Source organism: Littorina saxatilis, linkage group LG16 (assembly GCF_037325665.1).
Source record: "Littorina saxatilis isolate snail1 linkage group LG16, US_GU_Lsax_2.0, whole genome shotgun sequence".
In the NCBI taxonomy this organism is placed as follows: Eukaryota; Metazoa; Mollusca; class Gastropoda; order Littorinimorpha; family Littorinidae; genus Littorina; species Littorina saxatilis.
In genome coordinates this window covers 34,865,113-34,881,301 of record NC_090260.1, presented here as the reverse complement: position 1 = coordinate 34,881,301, position 16,189 = coordinate 34,865,113, and the positions used below count along the sequence as shown (strand labels likewise).

Genomic DNA, 16,189 nt, shown 5'->3' with positions numbered 1-16,189 from the left:
TGGGAACCGAGTGGGAACCGAACACAAAGGGTCAGGGCACCGAACACAAAGCGTAGGGGAACCGTCATAGTGTCACCGGTGTGATATTCCAAAGACTCGTGCAATCTTTGACGTCAAAGCAAAGACACGTCACTCTAGAAAGTGTAGCGTGACGTGACAGTTCTAAAACTTCCAAGTTTACCAGAAGAAACAGGGGACTATTACATTGGTGTTACGAGATCCGAGACCCCGTACTCACCGGCCTTGTTGATCTCGAATCAAGTCCACACTGACTAGCTATTCGCCCACAACACGCACTCGGACAACTCACACGGCACAAAAAACAAAGGAACATTCCAATCATTTTACTATTGAATCGAATCCGTCATAAATAACCATACAAGATATACATTCTCGCCGTGCAGAAGAAAAACACACTTCCACCAGTATCCTTGGAAACCATTGTTCTCAAGTCTTTGCAATGACATCACAAAGCCCTGAAAGTTTTATCATTGTAGTCTGCACAAAATATATCGAACGTTCACATCAGTCTCCATAATTATTTTCTGTCTTTATCGCAGGCAAAACCTAAACACTATTTCTAATACACAAAACTCTCAATCGCTCTCTGACCATCACAACCTGAGGCCAAACTGGACAGGCACACAGGCGGGTTGACAGCCTGCTTGCCCCCCCCCCCCCCCCTCCCAAGTCGTCATATACACACAGCACTCGTGCATGCCTGCCTCTAAAACCAAAGCCCTATTGTAAACCTAAAACCTATTCAAATTTCATTAGGTCAATCGGTTCCTCCGCAGTACCATTATTTTGGCGAATCGTTTAAGAATAAATCTGATGCTGGGACTGGCACGTGCACACTAAGGTACATTAAACATCCCGGTATTTCACTACCGTAAACATTAGGAAATGTTCCCGTTAACAGTACGCCCAAGTGTTCATTTCTTACGACAAAATAGTGTCTACAGTCTTCTCTATTAATCTCGTTGGCAACAGGCCTATTTTCTCTCTTCACTTGCTGTATTTAAACATTCAGTCAAGTGAAGACTGTGCGCGGTGTGTGTGTGTGCGCACTGCCACATGTAGCCTCAGTGATGATGACTCAGCGGTTTCCAGTGTTGATAACAGAGATCCACAGATTGACTAAATTTAAATATTATATGGCTTAAAGGCACAGTAAGCCTCCCGTAAACCATCACAGAGCTCCCCGAGCGTCTAAATACAGTACAAGCATACTTCCATTTGAACGCTCACCGAACGGGAACATCCTGGCTGCTTTCTGTCGAGCGTGAGACATTTTCCAAGAATTTATTTTCGTAGACTTGTTCCGTTAACAACAACGGCGCCTCGTTTTTGCGCTAGACCTAACTTTTAAAATCTAAATAATAAATTGACAGCTTGTTACACAAACATTCTTTAATCATAAAAGAATTCGTTTTTCATCAAGACAAGATCAGAACAATTCGAAGTTGTGAAAGTTTAAAAAAAGAAAAGCCCGGAAGCAGGGTCACGCAAGGGTCGTAGCAGACGACGGCCGGTTTATCAGTGCAAATCGCCGTTCCTCTCAACAGTCACAAGCCATCGCTAGAGTTCTTGTGAACCACAGCCAATGTTTCGTGCATAAAAAAACGTGCTATTGTAGATAAGCTCACGTCGAGTCGCATTCAAATGACTAACTATGACGACTGCATTGTGAAAAGGGAAAACTGGATCACACGGGTTCACGATGGCTCAGGGGTAAGATAAACCACGCAAAAATAAATTCTTTGAAAATTGTTCGCTCTTTACGGAGGGCACCTAGGATGTTCTCAATTGGTGAGTGTTTAAATGAAAGGGTGTTTGTACTGTGTGTAAAAGCCTGACCGTATCTGTGATGGTTTACGGGAGGCTTACTCTGCCTTTAAGCGACAAGTTTACACTTTAGTTCATGTGCAAAACTACTGCAGAATGGACTAATACCAAGCCATCTGACTATTCCAGAAGAAAACGGAGTGTCATGCCGTTTTAATGACTTGATGATAAGCTTACTGATTATGAAGGCACGAGATTTTGTTGAAATAACGATGTGGGGAAATGTCATGCCACTCAGCGCGTTACCCCTCACCCCTCTCACACACTCGAGTCACTCACTCACACACACACTGACTCGGACTAATCAGATTAGGTAGGGGAAGGGCCCCTAATATGGACCACTTTTTGTTTATTGCTGATAACTAGCTTGTTTTCTTGCGAAGAAGTTTCATTTTGTGGTTGGTAGTCCTTCTCTCTTAGTTGAACAGTTAGGCCTAATTAGAGTGAAATAGCTTTGATAGACCTTCAGCAAAAATTAAATACAGAAAAAAATCACAAATGGTCCATATTAGGAGCCTGTGCGCCCAATATGGACCAGTGAAGCGGCCTTCACGAATCACTGTAAAAAGCCCCCTATACTTCAAAATAACATGATACAACTTAGTGTGCAAGTCAGACTAATTCAAATATGCTTTAGATTTAGCTGTTTCGGGTTGATGAGAGCATTATTTGAAGCGCGCCAGGAAACCGAAGAAGCTTATCAAAAACAGAGTGAAAATAAGTGAAATTATCAACTTCCACAAAAGAAAGACTATTTGTTATATTTTTTTGAAATCTCGAGGGCTAGTTATAGGTTATTTTCAGCAAGCTTCGAATTAATTAAAATTGCCTTTAGTTTTTATTTTCTTCGATTTGTTGAAGGTGGTCCATATTAGGGGACTCACACATACTTTGAGGTTTTGCTATTATTTTTTGTTAGCAGTAGAAACTCGGGGTACACACTGTTAAAATGTAACAAATACTGCCTTAGCTGTCATATATAGCCATTTTTGTGTTATGAAAGCTTTGACTGTGGACAGAAACGAGTCCGTTTTAGGGGGCAAATTTAGAGTGAACGCTGCCAAAAGTGAAAAAAAGCGAAACAGCCTAACCGTTTTAAGGTTTGTGTTTCTGCAACTGTTTTGACATGTGCAACTCATCCAGAGAGGGTGAATAAAGCGAATGAAATTGTTTTGAGCGCTCTAGCGCCGTTAGTTTGTCAGAACAGGAGGTGGTCCATATTAGGAGCCGGTCCATATTAGGAGCCTTTCCCCTAATACAGACAAACCCACACGGAACACATCAGTGAACCTGGTGCAAGTGTGACTTAGGGAGTTACACACAGACAAAAAGCACACACACACAGGCTAAACTCTGTTCCGCAGCACACAATGGTATGGCTTCAAATGAAGCATAGCGCCGCTGTCCCAGGAATCGCGCTGCAGTGGGAGTAGTTCGTGCTTTACCGGCGGGAGGATGTCGAACTTCTGAAGCAGCGTGGTGACGTACAGAAACACACGGGTGCGGGCAAAATTTTCCCCTGGGCAGGCACGCTTTCCAGCACCGAAAGAGAGAAGGCTGAAATGAAAAAGCATAATAACATGATCAACTGCAATAACGTCAAAAGCACAGCAAGCTCTCACTACACCCCGTGTATTCTTCATGCAGAAATACACTATGATTCGTATGTGTCGTTTAGTCATTGGTTTTCAGTCAAGGTAACGTTTTGTTTTTTCAACAATTCTTGTTTTTTGGTTTAGTCAATGCCGTTCTGGAAAGAGAGAATGTTCTACAGGCTAAATATTTCGCCTCTTAAGGACAAGATACGGGTTATATGATTCGAGTTTTACGCCCTCATCGCTTTTGACGAGACACACAAGTGTATGCGTGTTTTAGGTGGTATCAGCCATCTGCACTTATGGCAGAATGACCGAGGTCTTTTACGTGCCATTGTGGTGACACGGGGGTGGGACATGGCTTCCGTCTCTGGGTCTGCACATAAAGTTGACCCGTGTCCGTCCCGGCCCGAATTCGAAACTGCGACCTTCCGATCACAAGACCAACTGAGCTACCGGGGCCCCCATAATGCCGTTCTTAACATTCAGTCAATATTTGACTAGGCGTAACTTATAAGTCGACATCATTGTTGGCAGGTGATGGGCGCAGTGGCGTGGTGGTAAGATGTCGGCCTCCTAATCGGGAGGTCGTCAGTTCGAATCCCGGTCGCTGCTGCCTGGTGGGTTAAGACTGTAGATTTTTCTGATCTTCCAGGTCAACTTATGTACAGACCTACTATAGTGACTTAACCCCCTTCGTGTGTACACGCAAGCACAAGACCAAGTGCGCACGGAAAAGATCCTGTAATCCATGTCAGAGTTCGGTGGGTTATAGAAACACGAAAATACCCAGCATGCCTCCCCCGAAATCGGCGTATGCTGCCTGAATGGCGGGGTAAAAACGGTCATACACGTAAAAATCCACTCGTGCTAAAAACATGAGTGAACGTGGAAGCCCATGAACGAAGAAGAAGAATTGTTGGCAGGTGTCAATGTGGTTCTGACATCCCTGCTAAGGGAGAAATAGATACAAGGGCAGTGAACATACGTCATCAAGCCAAACTCTCCACTAATCCTGAAATATTATTGTCTGAACATCTGAAAGTGGACACCACACCATCTGAAATTGCCCCATCAGTTCTAAGTAATTTCCCACTTCTAATTTTCTTCTGCTGATTCCCTCAAGACTGAAACGGACCACCACAACTTGAAATCTCAAAATCGCCCACAATCTTCTTAAGTAAAACTGCTGACTTCTGAATATTTTCTGATCCCTGAAATGTGACCACACGAAGTCTAAAAATCTCCCATCATCTGTTCCGCTGAACCAAACTTGTTTTGATGATCTGTGAGTTCTCATGACTTTATCATCTAATCCAATCTGCTGTGATCTGTTCTATGGCGTTTAGCCTCCATACTTTTGCCTTAGTGGGTGCGTGATCTGTGAGTTCTCATAACTTTCTCATCTAATCCAATCTACTGTGATCTGTTCTATGGCGTTTAGCCTCCATATTTTTGCCTTATATAGTGGGTGCGTGATCTGTGAGTTCTCATAACTTTCTCATCTAATCCAATCTACTGTGATCAGTTGTATGGCGTTGAGCCTCCATACTTTTGCCTGAATGGGTGCGTGATCTGTGAGTTCTTATAACTTTCTCATCTAATCCAATCTACTGTGATCAGTTGTATGGCGTTGAGCCTCCATACTTTTGCCTGAGTGGGTTCGTGGCCAGAATCAAGCGACCACTGTCGTCCAAGAATCGCTCTGGCCGGAAGTCAGTGGGATCCTCAAAGGCGTTTGGGTCCTGATGGCACACCCACGTGTTGGCAAACAGCTGCACACAGGTATTTAGAGTCTGAGAGTTAATGGTACACAAACAAACCAAAAGCCTATATGTCGACTCCATGCATTTCACTACTTCGTTAGCCATACAAGACACACAGACAGACAGACAGACCGACAGACAGACATACACATACACACACACTCAAACACACGTGCGTGTACACATTTTATACGCACTCACACACAACATCTTTTGCCATTATCCGTCTCCTGTTCTTACCAAAGAACCCTATACCCATGCCAACACACACGGTTGGTTTTATCTCTTGCCTCCGACGGTGCACAACAACCACAACACAAACATCACTCACACACACACACAAACACACACACACACACACACACACACACACACACACACACACACACACACACACACGTCCTACGTACCAAAGAACCTTTGGGGATCGTCATCTCATTGTACACGATTGCCTCCCGACACTCGTGAGGTACACCCAGAGGGATGAAAGAGCTGTGACGTAATACTTCCAGAATGACAGCTTCTGTGTAAGGGAGGTTACTCTTGTCCTCTATCCGGGGCATTCTGTCCCCTATAGAGTGATCCACTTCCGCTTGTATCTTGCGGGTCACTTCCGGTAGATGTTGCAGGTACAGGAACAGATCCAGCAACGTTTCTCGTGACGTCAGATAGGCTGAAATGAGACGTCAATTTTTGTTGCATGGGCAAAATTCAAAGACCGATTGTCTTCGGTTTCATCTTTATCCACCAAGACCGAAGGCCCTTTTTGTAAGCGTTATAGCCCCATGAACCTACAGTCGAATACAAATCTTGTAAGGCATTTGAGTGTGTGTGTGTGTGATATAATTTCCTTTGTTAGCATTAAAGCCCCATGAGCTACAGTTCAATACAAATCTTGCGAGGAATTTTTGTGTGTGAGTTAGTTAGCGTTAACCGTTAGCGCGGTTAACGCCCCATGATCCTTAAAGGCACAGTAAGCCTCCCGTAAACCATCAGTGATCACAGATCGAGCTCCCCGAGCGTATACATACAGTCCAAGCATACTTCCATTTGAACGCTCACCGAACGGGAACATCCTGGCTGCTTTCTGTCAAACGTGAGAAATTTTCAAAGAATTTATTTTCGTGGACTTGGTCCTCTACAACAATGGCGCCTCGTTTTGGTGCTGGACGGCTGTTATCAATATTCAATACCGGAAATCACGCCCGGACAGTAAGCCTCCCGTAAACCATCACAGGCTTTTACACACAGTACAAACACCCTTCCATTTGAACGCTCACCAAACGGGAACATCCTAGGTGCCCTACGTAAAGAGCGAGCAATTTTTAAAGAATTAATTTTGCAGATTGTCTCGAACACTTTTTGGACCCATCCTGAACTCAGGTCAAAAATGAGTTACTTCCCTTCGGGTCTCATTCTATCGATGTAAACTGACGATAGCCGTGGATCGATGATTATCAGAATGTTTTTGGACCGTGGTGCGTTTTTGCGCTAGACCTAACTTTTAAAATCTAAATAATAAATTGACAGCTTGTTACACAAACATTCTTTAATCATAAAAGAATTCTTTTTTCATCAAGACAAGATCAGTACAATTCGAAGTTGTGAAAGTTTGAAAAAAGAAAAGCCCGGAAGCAGGGTCACGCAAGGGTCGTAGCAGACGACGGTTTATGCATATCGCCGTTCCTCTCAACAGTCAAAAGCCATCGCTAGAGTTCTTGTGAACCACAGCCGTTTGTTTCGTGCATAAAAACGTGCTATTGTAGATAAGCTCACATCGAGTCGCATTCAAATGACTAACTGACGACTACATTGTGAAAAAGGGACACTGGATCACACGGGTTCACGATGGCTCAGGGGTAAGATAAACCACGCAAAAATAAATTCTTTGAAAATTGTTCGCTCTTTACGGAGGGCACCTAGGATGTTCTCAATCGGTGAGTGTTTAAATGAAAGGGTGTTTGTACTGTGTGTAAAAGCCTGACCGTATCTGTGATGGTTTACGGGAGGCTTACTGTGCCTTTAAATGTAATAGAAATGTTGAGAGACTTAGCGTGAAGCATTGCAACACACCCGTGATGACGGTGTCCATGATGACGCACTGGATGTGAGTGTCGGTCAGCCAGTCGCCCTGTGCTTTGTCTTGCTCCTCCAGCAACACGTCCACTATACCGCGCGGCTGTCCGGGCTGTCTGGTCTGCTGAAACGACACACAGTCACGACTCTTCCATCACTCAGCCCCTTTACACACGTCCACTATACCGCGCGGCTGTCCGGGATATCTGGTCCGCTGAAACGACACACAGTCAACAACAACAAAAACAACAACAACAACACCCCCACTGATCTCACTGAGAGGGTGAATACAGCGAATAAAATTATTTTGGGCGCTCTAACATCGTTAGTTTCTTAGAACAGGAGGTGGTCCTTATTAGGCAACCATCCCGTACACACATACGCACGCAAGAGCACACACACACACACACACACACACACACACACACACACACACACACACACACATGAATATATACACCAACAAAAAATCCCAGAGCAAATCACATCAAGATTTCGAATGTTTTCCTTTTTTAGAATCAATACCTTTGCTTCGGTAAATAGTGTGTCCATGAGATCCGCTCTGCTACGTTCTACGTTACGACACACGTTACGGTAGTAACCAGGAAGATGACGTAAAAATGGTAATGCCGTCATCATGCCGTCGGTGCTTGGGTTGAAGAGGATGTTGACGTCACGATCAAATTTCTTGATGCGTTGCACCACGTCTGCGTCCGGCTCTGGACATTCACCCGTTAACTGTGGATGGAAAAGGAAGCATGACCACAAGCAGATTTCTCTGAGTAAACTGTGTCGGTAATCTGAGGCGGATCCACTTTTATCCTACATACGTGAAAGATACCACTCATGAGATAACAATATCGTTCAAACCACAGTTCATGTGAATGAGGTCGTGTCAAACTAGTCTGGCAGGGACCTGATTTTCCACTGCTCGTGATGCCGAGTCACCGAGACAAACGTCATTCTGGGAACACTGTTGCGCTCGTTGTTCTCCCTAGAAGGATTTTGAGAACGTACACGTCACACTATGCTTTCTAGAGTGACGTCTCTTTGCTTTGACGTCAAAGATTACACGAGGCTTTGGAAGTGATCGACGTTCCATTTAAAGCGTCTTCAATTTGGGCGCTTCGACTGGAGCAAGAACGTTGGTTGAAAGCATGTCTTCATTTCACAGACACCGAACAATTGTTCTGAGAAAAAGGAAAACATCGGCTGGGGTTAGTCTGTCTTCCTGTGCGCCCTGTATAAAAAAAATAAAGGCAGCTCACTTGGTAGAACTAGTCGGTTCGAATGTCTGAGTCCCTGACAGACACGGATCATATCCAGGGCCGGACTAGGCAAAGAGGAGGGGGGGGGGGGGGGGGGTTGCCAGTGGTGGTCCAGGTCCCCTTGTGGGGGTTCGCCCCCTGAAGCTGGAGGGTAGGTCATATTCTGAGATAGGAAAATGGTCGCTCCTTGCATGAAACGGCATAAAATAAACAATAATACATTTTTTTTTTAAATAAGTGAGGTACATGTTTAGGCTGGGGGGGGGGGGGGGTTGCGCAACCCCCATAACCCCCCCGGTAGTCCGGCCCTGATATCTTCTTCTTCAGCGTTCCAGAATTTTCTGGTTACGTGTGAGCTCGTTTGCCCATTTGGGTTCCCCAAACGATACTCTGAGAGCATAGTCAGCTTCACTCCGCTTTCGTTGAGTAGGCATGCTGGATATTTTCGTGTTTCCATAATCCACCGAACTCCGACATGGATTACAAGATCTTTTCCGTGCGCACTTGGTCTTGTGCTTGCGTGTACACACGAATGGGGGTTAAGTCACTAGCAGGTCTGCACATAAGTTCACCTGGGAGATCGGAAAAATCTCCACTCTTAACCCACCAGGCGGCAGCGACCGGGATTCGAACTCACGACCTCCCGATTAGGAGGCCGACGTCTTACCACCACGCCACTGCCAATATGTACGCAACACGTGAAACTGAAGCAGTAAACCGTTCTTATGTTAATTTTATTTTATTATGCTATACTTTTAAAAAGGGACACATACCGTACAAGATAGACAATGCTTGCAGGGTCAGGTCAAGTTTATGGTATGAAGATGAACGATCATACGCGATGAGGTACAATGATACAGGGAACTTAACGGGCCCCGGCGTTTTGCCTGTTCGTTCAAATACAAAAAAATTCTTTTGAGTTTTGCCTTATTCAGTTGTCTGTACTCACCAAGACACTGAGGACGCAGAGTAGTGAGTAGGACGTAAGGTCTGACATGTTCAACTCCCTCTCCACAATTCCTCCGCGGCTCTGCGCATGCTCGCTCGGTGACGTCACAGTTTCCGTAGCGAGCACGCGCTCCGTCAGGCGGCGTAACTCGATTTGCACAGTGCTCTCAAAGCGCTCCACGCCATCGCCGTAAAATCTGGAAAACACACACACACACAAGTCAAACTTAAAAGTAAAGAGTGAACGTAAAATGTGTTTGATTTTGCACAGCGCTTTGAGTAGGTATAGGCTATTTGGCCATTGTCTATGTTTCTTCAATTTTTTGTATGCGAGAACATTTTTTTAAATTGCATTTTAATAGTGCTTAGGCTACGTACTGTAATCTGCACATCTCGAGATAGCGAAACTGAACAATACAAATCTACACCCTGTTGTCTATTATGCCATGTTAACACAGCCTGACCAGATCTCAGACAGTGAGGCCAACTGTTGTCTATTATGCCATGTTAACACAGCCTGACCAGATCTCAGACAGTGAGGCCGACTGTTGTCTATTATGCCATGTTAACACAGCCTGACCAGATCTGAGACAGTGAGGCCGACTGTTGTCTATTATGCCATGTTAACACAGCCTGACCAGATCTCAGACAGTGAGGCCGACTGTTGTCTATTATGCCATGTTAACACAGCCTGACCAGATCTCAGACAGTGAGGCCGACTGTTGTCTATTATGCCATGTTAACACAGCCTGACCAGATCTCAGACAGTGAGGCCGACTGTTGTCTATTATGCCATGTTAACACAGCCTGACCAGATCTCAGACAGTGAGGCCGACTGTTGTCTATTATGCCATGTTAACACAGCCTGACCAGATCTCAGACAGTGAGGCCGACTGTTGTCTATTATGCCATGTTAACACAGCCTGACCAGATCTGAGACAGTGAGGCCGACTGTTGTCTATTATGCCATGTTAACACAGCCTGACCAGATCTCAGACAGTGAGGCCGACTGTTGTCTATTATGCCATGTTAACACAGCCTGACCAGATCTCAGACAGTGAGGCCGACTGTTGTCTATTATGCCATGTTAACACAGCCTGACCAGATCTCAGACAGTGAGGCCGACTGTTGTCTATTATGCCATGTTAACACAGCCTGACCAGATCTGAGACAGTGAGGCCAACTGTTGTCTATTATGCCATGTTAACACAGCCTGACCAGATCTGAGACAGTGAGGCCGACTGTTGTCTATTATGCCATGTTAACACAGCCTGACCAGATCTGAGACAGTGAGGCCGACTGTTGTCTATTATGCCATGTTAACACAGCCTGACCAGATCTCAGACAGTGAGGCCGACTGTTGTCTATTATGCCATGTTAACATAGCCTGACCAGATCTGAGACAGTGAGGCCAACTGTTTTCACGAGGCGAAATGAGCCTTTTAACGCCAAGAGTGGCAGCCGTGGCCAATTATAGGTGCATGTTTTCAAAATACGCTTCAAACAAAATTGTAGGAATGGGGTGTATAAATACAATGTAATACAGCCGAACCCGCCCTAGCGACAACATCTTGATAACGACCACGTGTCTAAAACGACCACCCCAAAGGGTCCACGACGGTCTTTTTATATTTAGTCAAGTTTTGACTAAATATTTTAACATCGAGGGGGAATCGAAACGAGGGTCGTGGTGTATGTGTGTGTGTATGTGTGTGTGTATGTGTGTGTGTGTGTGTGTGCGTGCGTGTAGAGCGATTCAGACCAAACTACTGAACCGATCTTTATGAAATTTGACATGAGAGTTTCTGGGATTGATATCCCCATACGTTTTTTTCATTTTTTTGATAAATGTCTTTGATGACGTCATATCCGGCTTTTCGTGAAAGTTGAGGCGGCACTGTCACGCCCTCATTTTTCAACCAAATTGGTTCAAATTTTGGTCAAGTATTCTTCGACGAAGCCCGGGATTCGGTATTGCATTTCAGCTTGGTGGCTTAAAAATTAATTAATGACTTTGGTCATTAAAAATCGGAAAATTGTAAAAAAAAATAAAAATTTATAAAACGATCCAAATTTACGTTTATCTTATTCTCCATCATTTGCTGATTCCAAAAACATATAAATATGTTATATTCGGATTAAAAACAAGCTCTGAAAATTAAATATATAAAAATTATTATCAAAATTAAATTTTCCAAATCAATTTAAAAACACTTTCATCTTATTCCTTGTCGGTTCCTGATTCCAAAAACATATAGATATGATATGTTTGGATTAAAAACACGCTCAGAAAGTTAAAACAAAGAGAGGTACAGAAAAGCGTGCTATCCTTCTTAGCGCAACTACTACCCCGCTCTTCTTGTCAATTTCACTGCCTTTGCCATGAGCGGTGGACTGACGATGCTACGAGTATACGGTCTTGCTGAAAAATGGCAGCTACTTGACTAAATATTGTATTTTCGCCTTACGCGACTTGTTTCTTCTTATAATTGGCCTTTCCATGTGTAACAACCACCTGTCTGTAAAGACTACTCCGGGAACAGACTACTTCCAATTCAGTAGGGGGGCGACTATCCTCAACCCGGCGGGTCCCCAGGTGGTGGATAGGGGAACAGCCCCCAGATATGGGGGCCAGCTGCGAATATAGAATAAGCAGTCCCGGACCAACTAGCGGTGTCTCTACCAGGACGGGGTGGGTTGGCAGATGGCACTGACTACCCTATAAATGCCCTACGTTTCCGATGACGGTTACACCATGCGAGTAAGAGCCGGATTAAAAGCTCTAGCCCCGGGGTGGGACCCCCGGTAAGAAATCCCCCATGTGTTCCCAGGGTTAGGTTTTTGAGCCAGGAACTAAGGGCGGGGTAACCCTGAAAGAAACCTAAGGGCTGAAGTCGGCGGATCTGGGCCAACAGGCGCACCTTAACCAACCACAGATCCACGCAAATCGCCAAAAGCGAACGACAAGAAAGATAAAGACTACTTTTGGTCGGTCCCTTGGGAGGTGGTTAAAGACAGGTGCCGCGCCACTGTTTAGCACGTGCCTGCCACTGACCTGATGGACGAGTGGAAGAGCTTCCGCAGCTTGGTCCAGCGCGGGTCGGTGGGCGAGCCGAGGATGACATCACTGTAGCGGTGCATGGTGAACCAGCCGCTGAAGGTGTGTGGCCTGTCATTGGTCACGTGCTCTCTGTCCTTACTGCTGTACACCTCACGGATGGCGCGGCTACACACACATTGTTTAAAACATTCATTCGACTAATTTTTTCTTTGATTTTTTAAATATTTTGTTTTCTTTATTCATTTATACAATTCTTATAACCTTTATGATTGTGCCATTTAATCAGTGTGTGTGTGTGTGTGTGTGTGTGTGTGTGTGTGTGTGTGTGTGTGTGTGTGTGTGTGTGTGTGTGTGTGTGTCCATGACACCCTCTTACCAATTCTCTCCCCTGTAAAATACAACCACCACCAACCACAACAACAACAAAACACAAGAGCTTGCCTCCGTGTATCTATGAAAAAGCAAGGAAAAACAAGGGAAAGCAACTCTTTCATAACCCATAAAAACCCGATAGAGTTATTTCCGCTATTCGTTTATTTAATTGCAATGTCAGAACATGTGTATTAATGTGAAAATTGGATCCGTACCCAAGTCTGTGCTTATATTCTCAGATCCTTTACAGTTTAACAAAGCAGAATTAAATGCGTTGACGAACAAATTGGAGAAACTGTTGAAACAAGGACAAGATATAAAGCTGTCTGTCTGATTTTTGCAATTTCGATTTCAAGCAAAAGTTTGATTAACAAATAAATTAAAGCCGTCATTTAAGCTTCCATGCTAAAATGCAATCTTGTAGTCCAGACCGGCTCTAACGTTGTTGAACCAAAATGTCCATCAATGCGATTGAAAAATGCAAAAATGCGTCCAACACAGTGCTGTCTCAATTTTTTTTTAAAGCCTGATACGATGCCATCACTAACTACATTTATTGAAAAATGAGAACAATTTCTGTGTGGGTATCATCTGTCCAGTAGTTTCTGTTTTCTAACAACTCACCTTGAGTTTAAAAAGACAATGTTTCTGCCAGGAACTTTGCACAAGACGACTTCGCCGTACTGCTTGGCCCAATTCTCCGCCTCAAGGTGGAGTTTGCCGCTCAGCATGGCGTCAAGCAACACTCGCAGGGAGTGCACTCCCCTGGGCCCAGGCGGCAGGCGGTAGGGAGCGTGCTTGTTGCTGACGAGCATGTAGAGGACGACAGAGACGACGGAGAGAAGGAGACCGATGGTGAGGGGCTCCATGGCACCTCTCAGTGTCGTGATGCACACCCCCACAACACTAGCACTGAAAATGAATGAAATGGTTGTGCTTGGCTTAAAAGTAGTTCAGTTAATTGGTTATAAACCAATGTGTCGTTGGCCTGTCCTTAAGAGGCGAACAATATATGCCTGTAAGACATCAATATACCTTGTCTTGTCTTGTGTCGTTGGGTTGCTGCGACAAATTAAGTTCCACGTTTAATGAAACCATTCTCGGATTCACATTCTCTGGGTTGTCGCGAAACATAATTTGTTGGTTACTTCAAGCAAGCAATCCAGAGAGAATAACATATCTTTCTGAATCAAACAGTTGAAAAAAAAAAAAATGCTCCGCAATTTCCACTTCAAAAATACATCACTAAGCCAAGATCGTCAATCCAATGTGTCTTACATCAATTCTTTAATGCGGCTTACCAACAACACAACAGCACTGCAAATGAAGAGTATTGCATGCGGCTTACCAACAACACAACAGCACCGCAAATGAAGGGTATTGCATGCGGCTTCAGCTGTGACACACATAAACGTTCGGCTCTGCAACACCATCACTGAATATGAACATAAACAAGAAAATTGGTTGATTATAATCAACAGGGGTCGAAGCTGTGTAACAATAAAAGAAACGGTTATGTACGGACTCTATCATATTGTATTTGGGTTACAAAACTTACATGTGTTACATAATATTTGAAATGGCGGTATTACTGTATATACAGTGGTACCTGTGGTTAAAGGATACGATTTGGATTAGCCATTGGCTGTGCGATTGTGATGCGTTTGACCAATGAGATACAATTCTATACTGGACATTGTGATTGGTTGTATTGACGCTATTATGTGCTGTTTGGTACGGTACGGTTTGAGATTGTTGGCAGATGTAAGAAGAACTGTGACTGACTCAGCGCAGGTAGAATTTGATAGATGATCGAAGAATGTGCTTCGTACAGTTGGTTTAAAACAATGTTTTATTCATGTATTACATATGTTCCTAAAGTTTACATTGACATGAAGTGAAAACAATAACAAGCCCACAGCTTGTGGCGGTGTCTTCAACACAAACTTACAATCATAGGTAGGAACATGGCAGACAATCAAGTACTTACACAATGTGCAAAAACAGTCAGTCAGTTTAACACAAGATGTCACCCAAATTTAGAAGGGAAAAAACACAACACCAACAACAGAGAAGGGAAAAGATATTTAAAAAGTTAACACACATATACACGTCTAACCAGAGCATGCGTAAAGAATAAAAACCGCCCAAGGAAAACGGATTAAAGGACATGTATTCAGACCGGGGGGAGGGGATTCTGTGTTTTTCTAATTTTGTCCAAACACGCCAGTTAGTTTTACAAATTCCTGAACGGTTTTGAATATATTAATGTTTTCCAGCTGACTTGCATTCATATCCCCTTCTAATGATATAACTGAGTATTAAAAAAAAGACTCTGAAGGCTATAAATGGTATCCTGGCGGCGTTCTTGCAAATAAGTTGGGCATTCAAAGAAATAATGATCAACTGTTTCTGCACTTGACCAGTGCCGCATTCACATACACTATCGTTCCTTAAATGTCGATTAACAAAATGTTGCTTCGTATGGTTCTATTATATCATGGATAGAGCATTATGATTGTATTTGTCGTGTGGACATTTTATTTTGGTCTTGTGCTGTTTTTGGGACGAGGGAGGAACGGGAATTAAAACGACTTGACACGTGTGCGAACGAGGAGTCATGGTTTTATTGAAGAGTGTGTATGCAATTGTGCGTCGGTTTGTGCTAGTGAACTGTTGTTTATTTTTGTACATATCAGATGCACAAGAAAATGTTTTTTTCACCCATGTTCATTTCAGTGATTACTGCATTTTGTCAACAAATGCTGCTTCTAGCCTCGGCGTGACCAATACATGAACATTCTGTAAAATTCTTCAAGTCAATTTCGTAAACACTACTACTACTACTACTACTACTACTACTACTACTACTACTACTACTACAGGCATCAACATAATGGGGGAAAACAACAAACAACAACAGCACAAACACAAATAATACAGAAAGACAAACAAACAAATAAGCAAACAAACAAACAATCATGAGAACACAAAAAAAAGGAAACAAAAAGGTACGTTGGAGAGAAATTAAATAAAATAGATTCCAGGACCATAATTTAATTTTGATATTCCTGGCAACGTAATCTTTTACACATGAATAAAAATAAACAAAAATAAACAAATTTGACAAAGGGTTAACAAAAAACACGTGAGAACGGTAACAACGATGGCCCATGTCACAATCCCCAAGGCCATTATTGAAAAGGGGGTATCAGGTAATGCCCTCGTTTTTACAAATTGTACCGAAGTCGATTA

General features: G+C 43.6%; 1 protein-coding gene across 2 annotated transcripts in view; it reads right to left on the bottom strand.

Annotated features, from left to right (window-relative positions):
- Window positions 1-329: 329 nt before the first annotated feature.
- LOC138950930 (cytochrome P450 2B4-like) overlaps window positions 330-16,189 on the bottom strand; it is a 28,680-nt gene continuing 12,820 nt past the window's right edge. Inside the window, exons 2-9 of one of the 2 annotated variants that reach the window (XM_070322647.1) lie at window positions 13,559-13,846; window positions 12,557-12,727; window positions 9,503-9,698; window positions 7,811-8,023; window positions 7,283-7,409; window positions 5,620-5,882; window positions 5,091-5,218; window positions 330-3,405 (exon numbers count right to left, since the gene is read on the bottom strand). In XM_070322647.1, coding sequence (XP_070178748.1) covers window positions 3,195-3,405; window positions 5,091-5,218; window positions 5,620-5,882; window positions 7,283-7,409; window positions 7,811-8,023; window positions 9,503-9,698; window positions 12,557-12,727; window positions 13,559-13,803 — 1,554 coding nt within the window. In that variant the 5' untranslated portion in view covers window positions 13,804-13,846 and the 3' untranslated portion in view covers window positions 330-3,194. Of the gene's footprint in view, window positions 3,406-5,090; window positions 5,219-5,619; window positions 5,883-7,282; window positions 7,410-7,810; window positions 8,024-9,502; window positions 9,699-12,556; window positions 12,728-13,558; window positions 15,585-16,189 lie in introns of those variants that run through there. The other variant, XM_070322648.1, reaches the window with a different exon arrangement.